The 24,058-nt window shown below is 37.4% G+C and overlaps 1 protein-coding gene across 1 annotated transcript in view; it reads left to right on the plus strand.

Annotated features, from left to right (window-relative positions):
• Window positions 1-24,058, plus strand: part of LOC113540597 (collagen alpha-1(XXV) chain) — a 156,469-nt gene that overhangs the window by 85,017 nt on the left and 47,394 nt on the right. The window contains exons 4-6 of the mRNA XM_053233368.1: window positions 833-840; window positions 16,757-16,783; window positions 19,568-19,594. Coding sequence (XP_053089343.1) covers window positions 833-840; window positions 16,757-16,783; window positions 19,568-19,594 — 62 coding nt within the window. The remainder of the gene's footprint in view (window positions 1-832; window positions 841-16,756; window positions 16,784-19,567; window positions 19,595-24,058) is intronic.

Consider the following 24,058-nt stretch of genomic DNA (forward strand, 5'->3'; position numbering starts at 1 on the left):
AGAAATATGGCTTAAACAACTTGTTAAAAGTTAGTTGTTAAACTAACTGGTGACCTTCTCTTGTCCCAGCAGTTTTTTTTTTGTATTCTTATGAAACCTGTAGGTTTGAAAAAGGGTTTAGAGCTTAGGAAAGAAAATGACAAGGTTTTTCTCCTACCCTCATGATTCATCAGTTAACTATTAAGTTGAACAAAGTTTAGAGCTGAAAAAACATGTCATTACTCAAGTACTGCCCTCAAGGACAGATTTTAGAGAAAAATTTATGAAAATAAATTGCATATCTACAAGTCATTATCTATTTAGTCCTATTATCTGTTTAGTCCCTAAGGGGGTATGGGGGATTTAAAGGCTTTTTAATAAACTCCTTTGTTAATTGGTGGACAAATTGGGCAAAAGGATGTGACTGAGAAGGAAGTGGAGGAAAGAGGGCCTTGTAACATATCTCACATATCTCCTGGTTAAAGCTATCTCTGATTCCCCACCCTGTCACTGTTGATGTACAAAAGTTAGGAAGGAAGATGTGGACATCTTGCCTGGGTGTTAATTTTATATGCAGTGAGTATTAATAAAACACATGAATCTGCATGCATGCAGAAATGAGATGCAGTGATACTCGTGAGTTGAAATAGAGATGCCGGAAGCATGTCCTTCCCCTTAGGGTATAATATATTTATAACCGTTATTTTAGCCCAATTTGGAGTTGAAACAATGCCAGGGACCATCTGAGACACAGCTGCTAATGAACATCCCCTGAAAGAGTAACTGACTTCTTGTCTGCTAATTTGCCCAAATTATGACCATTTTTCTTTCTTTTCTCTTTTTCTCTTCCTAGGACCCCCTGTAAGTACCATGGCAAAGAGCTGAATTTGATTTGCATGAATGATTGTACGTCTTTGAAGGTAAAACCTCTGATGACATGGGATTGGAAATAGCATAAATTTTCATTTACAAATCATGAAAAATTGTGACTTTTAGATGTGTTTTTTCTGGGGTATTTTTGTGAGTGTTATTGTAGTCATGTTGTCAGAAAAAGCTCATTGCCCACTACATACAGTAGGCTAAGCCTATGGTTTATAAACAAAATCAATGGATAAATATGGTGAAGCAAATCCAAATGCAATGGTTTTCTCTAATATAGAAATAAGTTGGACCAAAGTTTACCAAACAGTGAGAGTTTGCCAGGACCTTCTCTTAAAAAAGAGTCTGAGGTACAGAGTAATTAGAGAAGCATTCTGCTTCACACAGAAATATCAAAAATATCTAACAATCAGGATGATAAACATAAAGCCATATATAACCATTAGTGGCTCTGACAGTCAAAAAGTGGCAGTACATTATCCGGGTCAAAGCAGGCCATGTAGGTTTGGCTAAAAAAATTCACAGAGGTTGTGTGCAGTTGAATGGGTATAACGGTGCAGGTCCAGAAAACTGAAAAAAATGAGAAGCTATTTCTTTTTGCTATTTACTGACACCTACCAGACACATATCAGGTTGGAGCGAAGAAGAAGCCAGGTGGTAAAGGTGGTTTTATTCACCCATCAATCACTCTGCTGGGTGCTGTGTATCAACCCATGCTAAAACAGAAAATCACTAGAAAAACACTAGGAATAGAAGTTTTAGAGAAACTACAGGTTCAATGAAAACATTTTTTGTCCATATAAAACAATCGTTTATCATTTATAGTATCCATGACATTGAAAGCACTATACAGATCTATCTAAGATTCTGTCTTCAATCACAGTGTGACAGATGACACAACACCAATGAGGCAACACTTCTGAAATGGCTATTTTTTATCTTCTCTGCCAGTGAAGTGTTGCATACTAGTTCAAGGGAAGAAGATCCTGTAGTTATTAGGTGTGTTAGAAAATGAAGTGATTTGTTCTTGGGAATTTAATTTACATGTGACAATTATCTGAAATAATCTGATGAACAGTAGGGATGTGTGTGATTTGTGAAATGGGCTCTGTAACTCAAAGATTGTTTAAAAATTCTCTGTTCAATAGGCAGTGTAAAAAGAACAAAGAAGAAAACCAAGATGGAAAAGTGATTATTTTCTTTATATGTGTTCCATTTCACTCCTCCAGATAATGTTTTGGAGGGATTGTGATTCAAATAATAGCAACTTTTATTATTTAGGAATTTTGAGAATTTGAGAATAATAATCCTCCGAATAGCCTTTAAAAAAGATTGGAAAAGCACTCAGCAGTTAGCCACTTGTTTTCTCCAGACAAATAAAAAAAATTAGTAAACGTATTTTACTATAGCTATGTTGGCTTATTTAAAGAGATTAATGGGTCTATGGAAAAAGACTGCCAATGCAACAATCATGACTGAATGAAGTATCAGTTTAGCAGTGCATGAAGATACATTTTACACTGTATGCAATCATTTCCTGCAGTGGGTTGTAATTAAAGAAACAAAAACCATAGGATGAATTTAATCTAGGTTCTATTTAACATGTTGTCTTGATCTGTTAGTCTGAAACAAAATCCATTATCATGTGTAGCATGAACACAATAAAGGCTGCTCAATAAGGGCAACATGAATGTTCAACAGAAGCTCTGTTTCTCAGGCTAAACCACAACTAACAGAGTCATTTTAGAATGCAAATCACTGAGACATTAGCTTAATAAGCTGTATCCTGTAAAACATTAACCTCTTTAAAAAAATCACATTGTGCATATAGCATTCAAACTTTCAAGCATTGTTTCCCCAGCGTGAGTACATGCAACTGATATATACAAACTTTTTTTTTTTTTTTTTTTTTTTTTACTAGACCTTATGACTTCCAGCCAGCCTGTAAGTGTCCACACAAACGGTTGGCATGGAATTGCATTTCTCCAGGGTTTTTTCCCCTCTGAAATTATTTGAAGGAACAGTGTGTCATGGTAAATGAATTATGCAGTAGGCCTGCCCAGGATTAGAAAAACCTTGGAGACACCCAGGAGCTCAGCCCTTGGCCTCATCCATAATGTAGTGCACCTGTTAATAAAACATCTTCCATTTGGACTTTGATCAGCTTTATGCCTCACCTCTGATGAGAGGAGATTTAGGAAGGTCCAAACACTACCTTGCTACTAATTATCATGGCATTTTAACAAGTCGGGAAAAAAAACGTGCTAGGCAGAAATGAGCGTTTATGTCTATAATATTAGTCCTGTGTGGATAATGGATATGAATTACATACAGTACTCTCTGTAAACATACTCTGTAGTTTGGTGAATCTGAATGTGCATTAGATTTAAATTTCTACAAGTCATTTGAGAATTTGATGATTCCTTTGTAAAAGGCCTCTCATTTGTCACAGGAAAAGCTTTGATCTGAGAGGACCAAAGCTACCAAATGCCAAGAAAGCAAAATCCTGATTGGCTTGTGTGTTCCCTAGCAATAAAGGTATAAGAAGTCTTCCAAACACATTCTCAAAGACGACCAGGTAGAGGTGGCACAGCTGGATTCAAATATGGATCACACATATAGCACTGGATAGCACTGATAGCCATCCATCCCTGCACATAGAATTACAACATTACCCATTTACGCTAAGCAAAGGTATTTTACAATTGCTTTCTTTTAGCACCGCATAAAAAGGAAAAAACAAACAAACAAACATAGACTTGGGGTGGGGGGGTGATATATAGAGAGATTTGGTTTACTCAGATTTGTTATAGTCCAAGAAGAGAATGAAAGATAGTGATAACAGACACAGGGACTTTGTGTCTAGGCATGAGGCTAGGTCAGCTGTTGAAACTGTCAGCATCATGCAATTGTGGGTGTAAACTGCTAAGCCATAAACACAGTAAGAGCCAGTGTCAGCCATGTCACAGTAGCAGATGAGTAGAAGCAAAATGTGTGTTGGTGAATGTTATTTTTTTATTACATACACTTCTGGGACTGTACCAGAAACAAGAGTGTACAAGAAATGAAAATGAGCAATACAAGGAGGACAAGAAGTGGCAAGGAGTGGCATATGTGCCATGCCATTGCTGCCACGAATCAGGACAACATATGGGGCTGTTCAGAAGACTGTTTATATTGTGCAAAAAGTATAGAACAAGTTACAGTGTTGACAGGCATTTCAAATCAGCCAGATTCAATCTGGTTTATTCAGGAGGCCAAGTGAAACCAGAGAAGTGCAATCTATTACAGGATATTTGTACTGTGACAACAGAAGCTTTCAAGCAACAGCAATACTGCTGTAAAATTGTAAGATGTGTATATTTTCTAAGCTTGCTGTTAGCAAACTCAGCAGCAACAAGAGTGCTGCTTCATCAAGTCCTGACAGAGAAATTGTAAACATTAGTGGCTATTTAATCAAATATCAGTGTATGTGGAAGTCACAATATTCGAATATTAAATTAATATATTTATATGAGAAGCTTCATAGTGATACTGAAAAAATACTCTAAAATCCAAAGATCACTTTAAAATCTAGAGTGCATCCATGAAACCACCACCAACAACAACAACGATAGCAGTATCTCTTTTATAAAGCCCTTCAGTGTTGCTTCAAATAAGATAAAGCCTTTGAAGTATTGCTGCCTTCCCTCCACTTGCTTCCTGTAGCCGCCCACATCAGATTTAAAACACTATTGCTTGCCTGCAAAGCCAAAAATGGACTAGTACTCACATTCCTCAAGGCATTTATCAACCCCTCTCTCTGCACCACATCTCCTTCAAGCCTCTAGCATGGCTCAACTTGATCTTCCTGCCCTCAAAATATAAGGAAGACAAGCACCAAGACTCTTCTCTGTACTGGCACCCATGTGGTGGAATGAACTTTCCCTGACTCTCCAAATAGCTTCAGATGAAGACTGAATATCTACCATTTCACTAAGCATATAAATGAAAACTAATTAAAAGAAAGAAAGATGAGGGTACCTTCTAACAGGATTTTTAGCTTGATGGTATTCTTAGACCCTGGTCTCTTTGTACTATCATGAGGATGTTCTTGATGGAGACTACAAAGCACTTCTCTAAGTCACTCTGGATTAAGGTGTCAAATAAAGTAAATGTAAATGAAGCCAAGCAGGGTCACAGTCTCAGGTGGCTTTAAAAGAAGCACATGGCTAAAACTGGAATCAAATTCTTAACTTAGGAGTATATAAATATTAGCAATAAAATGTTATTCTGTGACACTTTTTGTACAGGACATGAGCTAAGTATAGGATTATTGCAGTGACATAATTAGACAGTCTGGGAATTTTGGCACTACAGTACGGTATTTAGAAAAGGAAATAATACCTATGAGGCTAAGTGCAGATTGTTAATTTAAAGGTTATTACCCCTGTACTGGATAATCCATATATAAATCACAGCCTTGTTTATACATACTGAGTGTTAGATCACAAAGTAATTAGACAAAATTGTCAGTAAATGTTTTGTTTTCTACTTGGCTGCAATCCTTCATACCAGAAGATGAGTATTATCTCTGAGGATGCTCTTTCAGTGACTGTAATGCAGCCATTCTTATTTTGGAGACTTTCTGCCTAGAGCTATTTCATGATGACGTTCCACTTTTGTCGCTGAAAACTGACCGTCATTGCTTTACCAGAATGTTTTGCGTCCTGCTGCAAGGTGATGCACCATCCATTCAGGGTGAATGGTTTTGAAGTACTTGGCTGGATGTGAGCAGCGATGATGCTTCTGTATACTTCAAAATTCGTTCTGCTGCTTCTGTCAGCAGTCACATCATCAGTAAAGACAAGTGAGCCGTTCCTTTGGCGGCTGTACATACCCATGTCACCATGGTTCACAGATGAAGTGTTACGCTTTGGATCATGAGTAGTTCCTTTTTTCCTACACACTTTCTTCATTCCATCTGTCCATAAGACTTTGTCGGAGAAATCTACAGCCTTTTTATGTTCTTTTAGCAAACTGTTATTTGGCTTGTGTTCAACAGTTTTTGTTCATGATTGAAAGCATTCTTTATTCGCTCTGTGGTCTTCTGAGCGTTCCCAAGTTATTTGTTAAGCTCTTCAGTGCATGTTTGCTCCTGAACAGTGTACCAAAACTATTGGATTTTTGATTTGTTCTCATTTTTCGTATCATTATAGTCTGCTGGCATTCACAGGAGTCCCTCTATTGAAAGACAGCAACTAATGCCAATGCTACATCCAAAATCAAAGACAGTTTGTTAGCTCTCTTTTTGCATTAACAAATGGTAAAACTACACATAGCTGCGCATAGAAATAATGAGGCATCAGTTACTCTGCATTCTAAATGAAAATCATGGCAATGCTATGAGCTGGTCTCAATCATTATTCATACTATTAGAGGTTTGGAAGAAAGTCCAAGGTCAGTAAAGAAGGATAGCCATCTAGCACACCAATTGAAGTAAAAGGTTTATCTTTAGTAATACTATATATCATTAGAATATAAAACTCATCAAACAGTAATAAGTCACAAACAACCCTGGAAAAAAAAATTACTTAACATTTTAAAATAAAAATAACATTTCGGCAATGCTGCATGTAGCCACTGTCAATTGTATTATTTATTAGAAACAGCAATATATAAACTAGCTTTTGCTGAGCAAAATATTATATTGCTTGCACTCTCTCATAAATACTGTGCATATCTAGTATAGCATGTGAAAATTAGGATATAAGCTCCTGTCCATAAAGCCTCAAAGTCCAGCACAAAGACTAAGTTAAACCGGTGAGTATGGAGTGCGGGAGTGTGGAGTTGTGCTGGAAAATGACATGCTTCACTTGTGCTCCTAGGCCTCCTTGGACAAACCACCCTAACTGCAAGGTGAACTGCTAATTAACTCACCTGGCAGCATATTGAACCTTTGTGGTTCTTTACAGCATGACTCCTTCAGCTAAACCACTTTGTTCTGCCATACAATGCAATGCCATGAACACACATGCACGTATGCAGCCATCGTTAAAGCCACTTTGGGCCAGACCAATTGTGATACAATGCGATTATGGGAACCAGATGCCTTTCCCCAAAGTCAGTTTTCCAGTGGTTTTTCTATTCCAGCCTAACCTCCAACACTGTGATTCCCCTGACAAGCACCAACCATTTTGTGGTAATCTGTTCTTGCCCACTCTGTTCTGATTGCTTACATCCCTGTCCTCCATTAGATTTCCCACTCAAAAACATTCCGCAAGGCTCCTTGCTCAAGACTTCTGATTCAGACCTAACATACAGACATGAGGTATGCCATTAGTCCCCTTGCCTTAGCTCTTGTTTTTTATTTTTGCTTGTGGTTTGGTGTTCATTTAGAGAGCTCCCTGCATTAAAGTCTCTTCAGGAAGGGCTTGAGAGTGCAGTGGCAATTATGTCCACTTGCTCCCTTGTTATCATCATGATCTATTGGTTTGTTTACCTGCTCATCCCAAAGCTGCCATTGATTTGTTATGTGCTTGATTGACCAAATTTGCTCATTACAGGTAAATCGGTTCATATAATCATGACTGTTGTGTGTGTGTGTACAATATTTTAAACTGAGATGTTTGAGCAGCATTGAATAAATCATGAAATACTAAAATTCATTGGCTCAAGAGACTAATGGCAATAACAGGTATGGATGAGTGAAATTTGGAAAGCAATTTAACAGTTCAATAGCGGCCTTTGTGTCTGCCGATTTACATAAAGTAGTCTGCCATTCTTCATAGTCAAGCACTTCCTCAGTAAGTGGAGGGCAGTCAAAATGACTCCTTTTATGGCCATGTTTTACGACAATTGCCACTCTGGATTTATTCCATTCACAGATTTAATGTGTGTGGGGAACAGCTACCATACCATTAAATACTGTATAGTCTGTGTGTAGGCCTTTCTTTGAAGCAGGTGTAGGTTTTTAATGAAGCATGCTACATGTACTGCAAAGGCCTAGGTTTCATTGTAGCTCTATCATAGAGATCCACGAAGGCTAGGATGATACATACTGTATATTGTGCTTGTGTCCCTCAAAACAAAACAAAGAAATCTTTACCCATTTTTGCAGTAAATATCAAAATGTTTCACACACGCTTCTGGTTATGATTTCTTCACACAGTTGTAGAAATGTTTTTAAGTAGCTTTGTCACTGACATTTGACAGTACAATAGATACATTTGTGAAAAAAAATGGTGGTTGTTGCCTATTGCTTTATATGAAGCCAGTGGCGTTTCTCAATAATCCAAAACTGAAACATAAGACTGGTTGCTAAAAGATTTTTATACACTATCCCTTTACGAGATTGAATAGTCTTGAATAAATGAATAAAGCAATAAAAAAGTCTTATCTCTATCTAAAAATTGTAATTGACCATAAAATGGAGCAACCAACTACACTCTTCAACTACATCTACTCTCACATAGCTTTATATGGAAAGTGGTAATGTCCTGTAAATCACTAAGGAAATGAACTGATGCTTCCATATAAGATGGACAATATATAGTATTTCATACAGCACACTTTTGTGATAGCTACTGTTCAAGCTTTATAATAGAATAAAAAAACATTCATACAGTGATCATTTCATATATGTACCACAGTGCTAAAATATTTAGCATTAAATCCCTTGCTGCATGTCTTGAAAATGGCACCAAAGCACCCTGCTTCTGTAAAAAGGATTTGAGGGGAAACATTAGTTTTTCTCATTAACACAGAGTAACTTAACAAGATTACATAGTCAGTAACTGATTATCACCAAAAGGTGTGCCTTGGGTGAACAGTGGCTTTCTGCAGCTAATAAATTCTTAAAATGAATTAATATGATTAGGCTGTCACCAACAGTTATTAACACAAGCCTTCTGTTGCTTGCTCTAGATAACTACTGGCTACAGTCCTTCTTGAAAAGGCTATTAATCTTCATATAATATCATAAAAGTGGGTGACAATGATTGATTTCACATGGCAATCAAAGGCTTGGATTATTCAGTGGCACTGTTTCTACAATATAAATATATAAGCTTTAAACCCTTGCTAATAATAATAATAATAATAATAATAATAATAATATAATAATTTCATTTATAATCACCTTAGATTTAAGCCAGATTTAAGCCAGACTATACCATGCAAGCACTTATAGAGAGATTGGTAGATGTATATGGATTCAAAAACAAACAGGGAATCAGGGTAGCCAGTTTCTAAATGTGAGAAGGAAACAGTCTATTTTGGGTGTAAAAATAGAAAGTGAATGAAAATAGAAAGTGTTATAAACTCTAGCTACAGATTTTATATTTGCACTTATGCTGAGCCACTGAGTTAAACTGTAGTGAACTCATTAGAACACTTTTGTTCATGGCAACAGCAGTGAAACTAGTGGAAGCTCTCCAGCCTTGTGCTTGCACTGCTGAATACAAACTGTCAAACTGTCAACATTTTTCATGTTATGTGAAAAAGATTGCTGAACAGTGGGAGGAAATATGAACTCACTGAACGATGTGGTAAACAAACAAAAGCTCTCATCAGCAAAAAGATCCCTCTTTTATTAGGGATAATAACAGGTTTAATGTTTTTGCATATGATTACAGGGCCAGAGGTGACTTGTTCACTTGAATATCAGGGGAAAAAAAGTGAAAATGAAGTAAGAGGAGCCTTGAGTAAGATGAACCACCCTATGTATTTAGGTAGTGTTTTCAAGAAAAGACAAACATTTTATTAAATATTTGCTGAAATCGAGTACATGGAAAAAGTGATTTTTCTTGTAAATTCTGTTGAGGTTTTCTGTAATGATAGTTTGAAGAAAAGGGAACAAGTAAATATATTTTAGATATGTTTCCTTCTAATAAGCACACTAAAAAGCTATGGCGTTAGAGCTAAGGACATGTATGTAGCTACTGTGGCATACAGTACAGTGTGTTTATTCTCAAAGTCTGCAACAAAGAATCTTTACAAAATGAATTACAATTATAATTAATTACAATTACAATAGTGAGCTTAGTTGGTAAATGAAGAGATGGTGAGTAGCAAAAAGTAGCAAATCACTATATTATTCATGAGTGTTTGATTACTTAGTTAAAAGGATGTAGATAAATATTTACCAATTGCATTTGTTTAATTTAATTATTAATATTAGCAAGGTATTACATTAGTCTTAGTATTAAGGTAGTTACTAATTAAATATGTTTTAAAAACTGTCAAATATATGACAGAATATGTGTTTTAAACAAGCCTAGTTGTGCCAGACCACCATCACTTGTGCAACAGTGAATGGTGGCTTATCTCCAGCATTCTGTCTATTTAAGGAAATCTCTGACAGGATGACACAATTTGATCAGTTAGACCTTTTGTACCTTTCTGCTGACAACAAGCAAGCAATCTAGATAAACAACATACTATCTAGCCAGAATAAGCTGCCATTCAGGGCTGTAACTAGCTATGACTACACAGAGGTCCAGACCTTGGTAGTTTTAGAAGCTTTTGGGGTTTTTCCTCTCCCACATAGCTGTCAAATTCAATATGGAAACAGTGAAATCCTGATAATGTGGTAGCAGAATGTAGCCTACTATGTCAAAAAACTTGCATTCTGAGACCCAATCAGCAGTGATGATTAGTTCCCAACTGACCTCAGAGCTGAGGACCCTGTATGTTTGCCCATGGACTTCATTGTCTTATGTTTAGTGCTCAACAGACACCACGCTTCCAAACTTTAACTTCTTGTTGAGAGGTATGCCAAGCACATATTAAAAGCTAAGATCTGACATAACTATGGAATAATATACATTTCGTTTATGTCAGAACATATGATATAAACGTGACTGTGTACGAGAGCAGATGGCAGTTTGTAAAATGCAAAGAACATGTAACATTACTAGCCAAATCAGCTTGCTAGCTGCAGCAATGTTAGATGGCATTTATGCATTTCCAGTAATTAATGTATGCATTCCAGTAATTAATGATAAGTAAGAGAGAAAAGGAGGACAAGCACATGCACAGAGATGAAGACAGATAACTGTAAAACCAAATATTTAACTCCATAAACACTCTACCTTAAGCCAGAGCAGTGTATGGAAGAATGTAAGTATAACATAACAGAGGTTAGAAATTAGCAACTGGTGTAGTACACACTCAGCACTGGAATATATTAAAAGTTTAGAAGTAGGTCACGTTTCTGCAACGTAGACCTCACTAAAATTTTGATCCTCATTATGGATCTGCTTTCACTGTAAGTTAAAATAACATAATGGAATGGTCAAGATTAAAAGTGCAGTATGTAGCTACAAACATGCATGTCCTAATAAATCAATGAAGCTTTGATATAAGTTACTGTAAGTAAGGATACACACCTACACAAAACAACACAACTTCAGCTAGCTTACCTCTTATCTCTGCAATGATTTGACCTCCGTAGCCACTCACCTCACCCCACCCCATCCCACCCCGGCCATATTCTGACAAATTCCTGATTTTTAATACATTTTATTCACAAGATAATGATCAAACCCAGCAATTGAACATTTGAGAAGTCATTTGCATCACCATAGCAACCACAGAACAAGCAGAGCTATCACTGGAGAAAAAGTAGAGCTATCAGAGCATCAAAAACATGCTTTTTCTAGAAAATTGTGTTTATTCATCAGGCTGTATGTAAGTACAGTATAAGTAAGAACTATCATATCATAAGAGGCGGCGGACATAATGGTAAAAACGTGGGTTTTATTGGAATATGGATGGGAAAAAATGTTTCTTGCAACTGTTCTTTTCTGTGTTCACAAACATGTTTTGGCATCTGTTAAAAGAGACAAGGCATGATATGTGTTATTTATTTGCTGTAGGTATGTTTGTGGGCAGTTAGGAGTTTGATTATTATTATTATTATTATTATTATTATTATATTTTACCTAACTAGGAATCAGGACCAGGAAACTCATTCAAACGTAGATGCCAAGACCATTTTTTACTGCCTTAACACATAAAATAGATCTACTTTATTGTCCTGAAAGAATTTTACACAGTAACCACTGTGTATATACACATAGAGATATTAATCATAAAACCTATCAGTGTTTACGATTACAGAATAACAAATGTTAAATGCAATAAAACTCATCATCAGCCACAGTCCCCATATAAACTTTAAAACATGTTGTGTATCTGGCTTGGACCTCAGTGTTATTTAAAGATTTATTGTACATAGTGTAAATCCTTGCACCTATTAAGATACACTGGGGGACCCTAAAAAAGTCTGCCTGAGGGAAAGAATTGATTTTCCAGGTGGGAGATACGGGAGGGGTGTGAGATCATTTTCTGAATATTGTCTTTACATAAACAGCCTGAAGGCTGAGGTGGTAACTGACTCCAGTAATTTTTATGGTATTGTGTGTGTGGTGGCTGATCTGAGGCTTCAGCTAGACTGTTAGTAAGCCAAACTATGATGAGATGCCACAGAAGACAAACGTCGCTTCAACACCTTAATAAAACAAATGATCACTGATTCCAAAGACTGTAGATACCAAAGTCTGTCACAGAAAATCCACCTGGACCTGACTACACACGTGTTCATATACCCAGTTACCTGTAAGAATTACCAGCCTGATGTTCTGACTTTTAATGACTGGTGAATGGCTGCCAACGGATTTGGCATTAGAAACCAAGGTAGAACTGGGGTCTCACAGCTCCATGGTCCAGGGGTTGATCCTGACCTCTGGTTAGCACCTGTGCAGATTGTATTTGTTCTTTCTGTATCTGTATAGGTTGCTTCGGGGTAGTCCATTTTTCTTGCACTTCCCAAAAACATGCCAGTTGGTGGAATGGCTACTCTAAATTACCCCTAAGAGCGAATGAGTTTGTGAATGTGTGTGAAGCAATGCAATAGACTGGTGTCCCATGGAGGATGTATACCAGCCTCCCAGTGTTCCAGATCCACCTTAACCTTTACCACAATAAAGCAGTTAATGAACCTGAATGAATGAATGAATGAATGGGAATCATTCAGCATGAGCCCATTGATGATTGTGCCCCCTGATAGCTTGTTATATGTGTTAACAGTGCTGCTTGTGCTGCTTGCTAGTGGACATAGTGAATAAACTAGGTGTCTGATTCACACTTGCCTGCTGGATCAGAAATAAGTGGTACCACGTAATGGTGGCATAGACCAAGATGCTTTGTGACTAGTGATTCTGGACATGGTTTCCTAGAGATAGAATGGCCATTGCCACTATATAGGTATTTACAGACCTCTGAGATATGGAGGCCCAAGCACATGTTATTTCCTCTGCAGATGACTTAAATAAAACTGCAGAAATACGATCAGTATTGTAATCAGTACAGGAACAGTAGCTTTGTTCACATTGCACAGCTAAATTCCTTTTTTCGTGGTTTTGGATCAATCTTAAACCTATCAGACTCAGCAAGTGTGGTAATAATATCCAAAGCTTGACCACACTCAGTGGAGAAATAATGTGTGCCAAATTGTTTACTGAACTTGTTTATTTTATTTGCTTTGGTTAGTTCATGCAAGACATAGAGATGTTTCTTCATCAACTTCATGTTGGTCAATACCAACAGAAGCCTTCTTAGCTTTTCTTTTTCTTTCTGTTTTTGTTTTAGCTCTGTTTGTACCATCCTTTACTGTATCGTTATTGATAGCAGATACTTAAACAGAAAAAGTAACAAGAATAGTTCCAAACTGCCAAGGTAACTAAACCTCCTAAGATTTACATTTTCTGTCTTCACCATTTATTGTTGACATAAACACAGAATACACCTTCTCTGCTTTTCCTCAATCTTTTTAACTTAAAAAAGTAATTCAGGTAGATCTATATGTAATTACCTCCATGAAAAGCAAGACACAGGACTCACTGTACTCGTGGTTACATCAGAGAATCTCCCTTCAATTCAACTGTGGTGAGCATTTTAAACAGACAAGGGCACAATTTTCAGGCATTGTCATGCTTTGGAAATTATTGCCAATCAAAATTGTGTTTTTTTGACAGATACCAAAATGTCCTTGTCAGCGTGACCTTAAGTGTGTACTGCCACTACCCAGTGATCCCTATGCTTTCAAATTCGAACAGTCTGTCAGTCAGTCAGCAAAAAATGCTTAACTAGTGTGCTTGAATGTCCAGCAAAAAAAAAATCACAGTACTGTGTGAGCCAAATTAATCTACCCTGTTTCAAACTCTACATCCATTAAAATATTTTATCCAACCAAATGCAAGATAGCGGCTTCCCAGATGATATCAATGTTGTATTTTTCAATTCAATTTGACTTAAGAAAGTAATGAAAAAAAATGGCCACAAAAATTGCTTGCTTTATTTGAATGGAATCCTGCTTGTGGTGATTGAGCCCTATGTGTGTGTGTGTGTGTGTGTGTGTGCTATTCGATGATCTGTCCATTGTCTGTTTGAAACAATTCCTGAGCCAAACCAAACTGAGCAATCCATTATACAGTTTTGATAAGACTGCATACCAAAGCTTAGTCTAAAGTGTTCAGACATAAGAGTGCTTACAAAAACAGAGATTTGGAGTGAAAATTTATCACATTTTTATTAATACTCAGGATATCTACTTAATCAGATGTGCTGTGGGGAGTGTTTCTCGGTTCTTTGCAGTTTTGGCTCTGGTCCTGCAGCCCTTTCATAGAGGCCATGTGCTCAGGAAAGACAGCACAATGAAGTTCATCAGACATGTCTCTGTACTAAAGCTGCAACTTCTTAAACTGTTAATGAGCCATAATGATCATAGAAAGTATGAATCATTTTGTTTTATGTTCTGTGCTACTTTTCAGAGAAATTCTTCTGCAGATATATGCGTGTTTTTTCTATGCATCTCAGTCAATTAATCAAGAAGTTGACTAATATGAGAGGCTTCTGAATCTTCAGTACAGCATAGGATGATACTTCCTATTTACATATTATTTTACTGAAACTAAAATGATTGGTTTAGTTTAACAAAATGTATTCAATTGCAAATGTCACTAAATAGCACAACCTTCTGGTGGGGTGGAAGAAAGGCGATCAGTTCACAAACAGATTTTTTTTTCTTTTAATGAACAAAGCCACATTGGTTACATTCTATATTTACATTTAGTACATTCATTTTGGTATCTTTATTCATTAGGTATCTTCATTGACGTTTTTGTGGTTTGCACAATGAGCTAATTACAGTTAACATTTCATACAGCAGATAAAGATAAGGGCTCACATTTTCTTTTCTGTTTCTCTAGTTCTTTGTACAATAGGACATTTTTGCTTTCAGCAATCAGGTTTTTATGCTTCGCCCTTTTGGATTCACCCGCAATTAGATCAATATACAATTTAGAAGAGAACAATCACACAGCTCTTCCTCTATGGACATGGCAGCTGTTACATGTTTGTTTTACACTCAAGGATAATGGATTTAATGTGAATGCCTCCTCCTATCTCTGATGGACATCTGTGGTCATGAACTTGACAAGGTCTGATATAGCCCAGATAGAGGTTAACATCATGTCTGTGCTTCTCTTCTCACCTTCTCTCTCTCTCACTGGGAGACCTGCTTAGTGTTCAGGAGTGAAAGGAACAGCTCCAGACATAGTATTAGCTGGAAATGATCCATGAAATGTCAGACCCAGGGTGAAGCGACTTAGGTAATGGTAACATACTGTGTTTTAAAGGGAAAATGTCAAATGCCAAAAAAAAAAAAAACGCTTGCCCTCACAAATAACAAAGAGACATGATTCAGAGGCTTTCTTCATTAGTTGAAATTAATTGGGTACATGTCATGATGCAGGCATGAACATTTATAACAGGATAATAGCATTTAATATGGTTATTGACCCCATTAAAATAGCAATCAACAATTTCCTACTCTTCTTAATGAAAAACATTGTAAGGAGTTAGTAGGTATTCCTGTAGGGTTTGGGCTGTCATCACACACATCAGCTAACTCAGAGAAACCCTGGAGGAAGGAAAGCTACAGCTGAGGATAGCAGGTGTCTGGCTTCGCCATCACTTTCTCTGCGTCAAGCCTTTTTAGTCTGAACGCAACAGCACACAGCCACATGTGTTTGCGTTTGAGAGGCTTCCTCCTCACAGTCATTCTCACCACAAAATAGGGAAAAAGAAAGAAATGGATAATTTCCACCTCAGCATCAAAATGCAACACCAGTAAAGCAATTCACTGTGCAGAACAGCACACACACTTCGGATGAGTAGATTAAAACCAGTTCAAATATATTCCAGGTGTCTAAGTTTATTCAAGAGTTGTCTATATTTAATCAAATACAAAATTATATCAGGAAAGTTCATTGGGAGCTGTTAACTGGTACAGGAGGCCTATGAGCTGTTGCAATTAATGAGTGCAAATAAAAATCATGGTTTAATATGACAGATATTAGAGAAAAGCAGGTTAAGATTTGACTAGGAGCTGTTTTTCTCTGACTGACAGGTCACATGACTTTGGCATAGAGCTTGTTTACACTGACAATGTTAATGATATAGAAAACAATCAGCATATTAGTATATATAGTATGATCTGTATTGGTAGTATAAAAAAAGGGGTAACAGGAGTCATAACCTCTCGTTTACCATCTTCAGTACTTGCTTTATTCTGGACAGGATGGCAGTGGAAAGAAAACAAAGAACCCAAAGGAAACCCACATGGCATGTAAACATGTAGAACTCAACACAGATAGTAACCAAGCTCAGGATTGAACCAGGAACCCTGGAGCTATGAGGCAGCAACGCTACGTGCTGCACCCCAGGTTTCAAGTGAATAAGGGAAAAGTTGATTATGGGCTAGTTTGTTGATGCAAATTTATGGCTAAATGTTTTGTAGAGCTTTTGAGAATGAGTTCGCAAACCCTAACATTTTTTTCTCAATCCCCAACAGGGTCCACCAGGTCCGAAAGGTGAGAAGGTAAGCATCCTTTTTATAGCATTTACACTCAGTTGCCACTCCTATTTTCATCACTCTTTGCATTATGCCTTCACCTTCCGGTTTCTGATTAGACCAATGTATTTAGATGCCAGTATGAAGTGGCTCATATTAGACACTCTCTAGAATTCAGAAATATTTAGCCCACTGCATTATTGCCTTAAAAAAGGCCCTGGCTAAAATAATTTTAACATTTCACCAAGCACTTCACTAAGAATCCCACTACAAAACACTAGAAAAATACTAGGAAAAAGGTGTCAAGCCTGAGATATTACCACACTTTTTAGTCTATGGACCATGTGATTAATGTGTACCAATGAAGCTAAAATGTGGAAAGAATAAAATCCTGCAGATATATGAGGTTTCCTCAGCTCACACTCCATGAGTTGCTGCTAATATTTGTGCATCTTTAGGTGATATGGTGAAGAGAGAGACAAATCCTTTAAAAGATGGCTCTGTATGTAACTTTCTAAGAAAAATGAGAGGGCTTAATAAGGCTGTGTATTGCTGAGGCAAAAATGAGAAACGAAATTTAAAAGTTTAAAAAGCCTTTCCATCATGACTCTTTCTGTGAACCTGTATAATTACTTGAGAAGCACCACGAGAAGATGCATAAACATTCCTTAGAATTTGGACATTCAGCACACTGGGAAAATTTGGGTTTAAGGAATTGTCTCAAGAAGTGGATAATGGACAGCTGCTAAATTAGAAAAAAAGCCCTTGTCTCAGCCCAGTCACTGCCATTTAGTGTTTGTTGAAATCTGTTAACCACAAACCCCTCAAGTCCAATGCAAACCATTCTGTGTAGCTCTTCCAGCTCAATAACTTTGCATAGCATGGAGCACCACATACAGTCAGTTTGTAAGTCATGTGGATAACCTATGATACATTACAGTCTCTTTCATTTAGTCACTTTGCATATGATAAAGCGTATACACTATGTACCGATTAGGAATTAGTAATGGTGGTTTCATACACAAGGTTCGGTTTCTTAGTGCAACTTCATACAGTGCTTGGTTAGACTGTGTATATTTGAAATTTTGCAGCATGGATGGCACTGCAAAGCACATCACTGTTCAAATTGTTGTATTACATGCTACATTATTTTTCACCAGATTTGCTGCTGTCAATGCTGATATAAACTTCTGCAGCCAGTTGCACCAATTGAACTGTTTGAATTTGTTTAACTGATTGATCAAGTGTACAAAGTGCCAAACATTTAAATGGCTGCACCAAGTAACACAGTGACAACATACCTTTAAACTGGTGTTGCGATTTTGAAACCAGGTGATGCCATAGCTGGGAGTCCAAGTGGATTCTGGGTGGGAATCAGAATAACAGTAGCCAATTATGTGATAGGGGAGAACAAGCTGATGGGGTGGAAATTAGCTATGAATTAATTGGGAGAAAATGGGGTGATAATGTAATGTTGCGGAAAATCCATGATCTATCCTGTTATCACATATGTTATGGCAATTACTGTAAGTTAAGTTAATACAACTAACAACTGTAAATTGTCATATTACCAAGAACCCAGAAAGGACAAAATCATCTGCCCTGAAGATTTTCCCATGAAAAGAACTCTTAAAACTTACACCTACCCACCTACTTCTTAAAATCAATTTTTTTTGTTGTTGATCAGAAATTCAAATACAGTTTTTTAGCATCTACTTTGCTATTCTTTGCTATTCTTTGCCCCAGTTTGAAAACCTCTAGACTGACAAGCCAAGAAGGAATAAGAGCACTGATCATGACAAAAATACATATGAATACATCACTTTCCATAAAGCACATCCCTCACTCAAACTAAATGTATACCACCAAAGTTAAGTTGGTGAAACTGGCTACTGATGTTGTTAAGGAAATTCAGGGCTATGCGTAGGTAGTATGCAAGACTATCAGTGCGGAAAAGTCCATTCACATGAAATCAGTGTAAAGTGGATCATTCTTGTTTTGACTCTAACTGTTCTCACACAAAGATTGCTCTAGCCTAGTACACTTCTACTGGTGCTTAGTGGAAAGCTGCTTCCTGTAGGCATGGAACAGACATGTATTGATATTGCATATTATGTCCCTATGCTTCTGCATAGCAGTAAGCAAGCATGATGCACTGAATGAAATTATCTAATGAGACTTATTCACCAATATCTTGTACACTGCTTACTGTAATTGCTAACGTGGGGCAATCTTCATGCTCATCTCAACATATTTGTAACAAAGAATGAAAACATTGGAAACCAGCAGTCACATTATGATTCATAGTTAGTCTTTCTAACCTCTGTACCTTTAATGTGTATTAATTAAAGGTATTCCTTTTGATGTTCTTCCTAAAATTGGTGTTAATATGATGCAGCCGTTAACTTACACCACTCAGTGCTTAGTAGCAGTCTCTCATGCTGGCTGATATACAGATAAACCTTTTAGAAGCTCTGATAGAGAAGAAGCCAGTACCCAAAATGAGGTGGTTATTCCTGTTTTCAACCACAATAAGACAAATTAGGACCCCCTCACATAGACACTTTCCCTTTTCAGCTCACACTTCACCTCAGCCCTCTTTTCAAACCCCTGTCGACATCACTCGCTGTTATTCTAAGTGATTTTCCCCTCAGCCGCAATGAATTCTTGAGGCTGTGGGTATTAGTTTTCCTCGTCAGTGTATTTTGAATTATGTCTTGGTGGTGGTACTCCTCTTCCAGTCTCCCTGTCCATTTGTATGTATGATGTTACCTAATTGTATTCGCCCTTTGCTTTTCTTTTCTTTTATAGGGAGATCAAGGAGACCAGGGACCGCGGGTATGTGGTCTTTTAATAGCATGCACATTTTTTTTTTTTTTTGATGCGTTGATAAATCTGTGTTATGTCTGGGATATTAAGTGCATGGAATGTTTCAGATGCATGGGTTTTTTTGTGGACAGTGCGTACTTAAGCTTTCCAAGCACAACAAAGCTGCACTAGAATAAGTGAAGCAGGCACAGGAGGGTTGAACTATAAACACCTGAGGTAGCCATTAAGGAAGGTCAATGCCCTCTGATTGCTTCTGCGGGACTGACTGCCCTCAACAGAGGGAGAGTGCCTGGAACAAAAACAAATGTGACTGGGTTTATTGTAATTTGATATAGCTGAAGCTTTTCTACTTCACAATGACATATGAGCACTGAAGACTGAGAGCTCATTGGAAGAACGTAATTATTTCCATCCCAGTTGTTTGACATTTTGATAAATTGACACCTCTTAGAGAATGATTATGAAGTCCACGCTTTGCCACAGCTGGCAAATTATTGAATAAATCACTCAGATATCTCATTCCAATATCTGCTTGCAGGGATTCCTAACTGTGACCGTCTTATTAAGTCTATCTGTCTTTATTGCATTACGTGCCTGCTCTTCTCCTGCTCTCTGTTACTCACTGCCTTTTCTTTATATCCATCATTGTCTTGGATAGACTCCAGAAGGGGACCAGGCACTAAAAGTGTCTCTAATTAATTTGCCCCACATGCGGGTGCACGTTAAGGTTAACTTGTGGTGACAGAACATAGCCATCAGCCCAATAATGCACATCTTCAACACATTTGACACTGTTGCATAAGTCCCTGAGTTGTGTAAACGCAAGCCCATACCAGTGTCCTGATTGTGGTTTACTGCGTATCACTTTGAGGCTCTGTCAATCTCCTGCTCCTTGAGAATTAGATTTATACTCTAACCACAAAAACCACTTCTTGCATTTACTATAAGTTACTGCACAGACAGAAGCTTTTGGTAAGTTGTGTTCTGTGTCGTATAGTTTTTAATTGTATAATGAAGTATTTGGATAATAAGATGATGGATAATATGAATTATCCAAGATTTATATGACATGAGCACTACATATCCAAGGTTCTTCTGTCTGATGAACCTCCCAGAGAAAACACACTGTGCAGGCTACTTCTCTGTGAGTCATAATTTCAAGTAACCCTCATTATTATGAGATACTGACTCATGATTATGAGCAACTCATCATCTTGACTATGTTTTATTTTTTCAAGTGGCAAAAATGAGCTTCTGTACTGAGATGTCTACGTAGGTAGATGTAAAGAAAATGTAAAAGAAAATGAGATATAAAAAAAAATAGGAAACCAATATTCAGAAGTGTATGTACATAAATACAGGTAACAATACTCCTCCAAATTCTTATCAAGTAGAGTAGTATTTAATTTACTAGCTAAGTGTACAAATACATGACAAATTTTATGTAAATATGTGCTTTATATAATGTAATGAAATTTACAAAGTAATAAAGATAGTAAAAAAAAAATAGCTTAGTTGACTACTTCAGTTATTTTGACCAGAACTCTAAACATGATACATCAGTTTCCATTTTCAGATGAACCGATGATCTTGGCCTATATGGAAAACATAACAAAATAGGATAGCTATTTCTTCCATTGTGCCACATATGCCAGTGTCGTGAGCACCCGTCCCTCACACACCAACTCATATTGCTTAGTTAAGGGGTTAATAGTTCAAAGAGTGAATCAGCGGCAAATAATGCAGCCACTAGTGAATAGTACACGTTGAATCAAACTTGAATCAATTATTTGGTTCTGTCATTGACAAGAGGTGTGTACTTTATACAGTTCCCTTTTGAACTTTCAGCCATGACAAATTTACTTAGGCTTTTCTTTCAGAGCTAGAAAGGGAAGTCCTGGTAGCTATATTTTCTGTAGTTCTGCAGATGTACAACTCAAGATGAGCTGCTTTACAGCAATGGAGTTGAGATTTTTGGGACTTATCCAGCATGCAATCTCTCCACAAATGTCAGAAGCATTATTCAATTTTAAAGATCTGAAAAGCTATTCCAGGACAAAGAGTTTTGCATGCTATGATTCAGAAGCCAAGATGTCTTTAAAAATAAACTGATTTAAAATCAGTCTGAGGAGGTTTGTAAAATACATGACAAGCCAAGTATATCGAGCAACCTTCAGGTTTCAATCAATACACTTATTTAAATTTATTGAAACCATCTGCACTGAAATATTGATAATCATTTCATGACAACTAAACTTTTGTCTCTCAGTGCAAAGGAGGACAAAAATAAGATGAAGTTAAGTAGAAGGGACATTAACTCCAACACTGGCTGCTGCACACAACCTAAATGCACACAGAACAGCTCAAATCTGCTTGTAACGAATGATGTTAAACTAGGCATAAACACTGTGGTTAAAGGAGCTGGATGTTTTAGAATAAAAATGGTGTTTATATTTCTATTGAACTGGCTTAGTGAAACAAAATGGAAAAATGTCAAATAAATGCAGGTTAGTCCAGATTATAGGTGTAATGTCATCATCAGGGGGGCAGTCGTGGCCTAATGGATAGAGTCTCGGACTTGCAACCCGAAGGTGAACCTGAAGGTTGTGGGTTTGAGTCTCAGGTCCGGCAGGGATTGTAGGTGGGGGGAGTGAATGACCAGCGCTCTCTTCCACCCTCAATACCACGACTGAGGTGAGACCCTTGAGCAAGGCACCGAACCCCCAACTGCTCCCCGGGCACTGCAGCAAAAAAGACTGCCCACTGCACCGGGTGTGTGTTCACTACTGTGTGTGTGTGCACTTGGATGGGTTAAATGCAGAGCACAAATTCCTAGTATGGGTCACCATACTTGGCCACAAGTCACTTCACTTCACTTCATTAGTGTGAAGAGCAATTCAGGTTCTTTTCACTGCATGTGTTTAGCTTTGGGCCCACAAAACGCATGAAATTCACAGCAACACTTAGTATCAGTCAAAAACAAACTATTTGACAATAATTAATATTCTCCATCAACCACAGTAATTGTTCATGTATGCAGTGGAATTGTGAGGACTGTTGTGAAGCTCCATATCAAGTTTGAAATTAATCTACAGAGACATTCAGGAGCTTCTTTTCCTTGCCTAAGGAGAAAACTGAAAACTGAACTCTTCTTTGGTTAACTCATGTCAGACATTTTTCTTCCCACTGCTAAGGGCATTATTGTAACACAGGGACAGTTACAGTGAGGTTGATGGTGCAACCCTGTGGCCAAACTAATGGTACATAAACCCAACTTATATTAGCCACAGTCTTCTTATAAAATGTAGTGGGATCAGTGTAAAGTCCCACTGACTCCAGGCAAATTGATCAAGCTTACTGTAAAACTAACAGAATGAAGCAAAGGCAACACTCCAGGTTTAGTGGAGTGCTACATAACTCAAAAGGCCTAGACAGTATTTCTGTCAGAGGATCTCTCCGTGATCCTCTTGTGCTTGCTTCCAGTTTTACACTCAGGATGTCTGTGGTTGTTAGTAACTCATTCCGTAGTAGTGTCTCATTATCTAGATTTATTATAATTTTGTTTGAAAGAGTATCTTCTTCACTTATGCACTGAAACAGTAGACAGCTGTTTCCTCAGCTCCTTCTTTTAAATGACCTATGCCATTTCAATTACTTCCCAAACATGGTAGGATGGAATATCCCATAAACATGGTATTTCCCCATATTTTTATGACAACCATTTAAAAACCACTGTTCAACTAATTGCTGGAATGTTTTTTCAATAGATATATACCAGACTTTTAGGTTGTGTTGGGATGACAGAGCAGACACTAAAAAAATATGGTCACATTTTTCCTGGAAAATCATTTCATTCTAAATAAACATTTAAACCATTTAAAAAATTGTCACACAAAACAGATGGACAGATACAGAGTCATGCACCAGGCATGGAAAGTCTGGCACTATTACGTTATTATTTAACTCATCTTATTAATCATTTAAAAAGATATTTTAGTTTAAATGCACCTCGACCAGCCATATGAGCAATATGTCTTGACTGCTACCCTTGAATTTGACACAGTGCTACATACTCAGTAGACATGTGCAGCGGTATACACAATCCATGTTATCATGTTGTGTGGTTGTTGTTTTTGTTATGCCATTTTGTCCCTAGGGACTTCCTGGTGTGCCCTCCATGGCTGCATTACACAGCAATCAAATCCTGACTGTAAAGGTTTGTTCGGGTGGCGCAGCTGCTCAGCCAGACTCCACGGCTCACACACTGAGATAACCAGACCCTCACACTGTTTGTCACCTGAGACCAGTTAACAACAGAAGAACAACTTGATTTGATCAATCAAGTCCAATCGATGGCTATTATACATTTCAACTGCCAGCAACCCCAATGAAAGAAAGAGCTCCTTTCTGTATACTATATTGCAGTGGTTCTCAAGCCTGCAGCATTCAAGGGCTTTTTAAGAACCTGAGTTT

The sequence above is a fragment of the Pangasianodon hypophthalmus genome, chromosome 4, assembly GCF_027358585.1.
Source record: "Pangasianodon hypophthalmus isolate fPanHyp1 chromosome 4, fPanHyp1.pri, whole genome shotgun sequence".
NCBI classification, from domain to species: Eukaryota; Metazoa; Chordata; class Actinopteri; order Siluriformes; family Pangasiidae; genus Pangasianodon; species Pangasianodon hypophthalmus.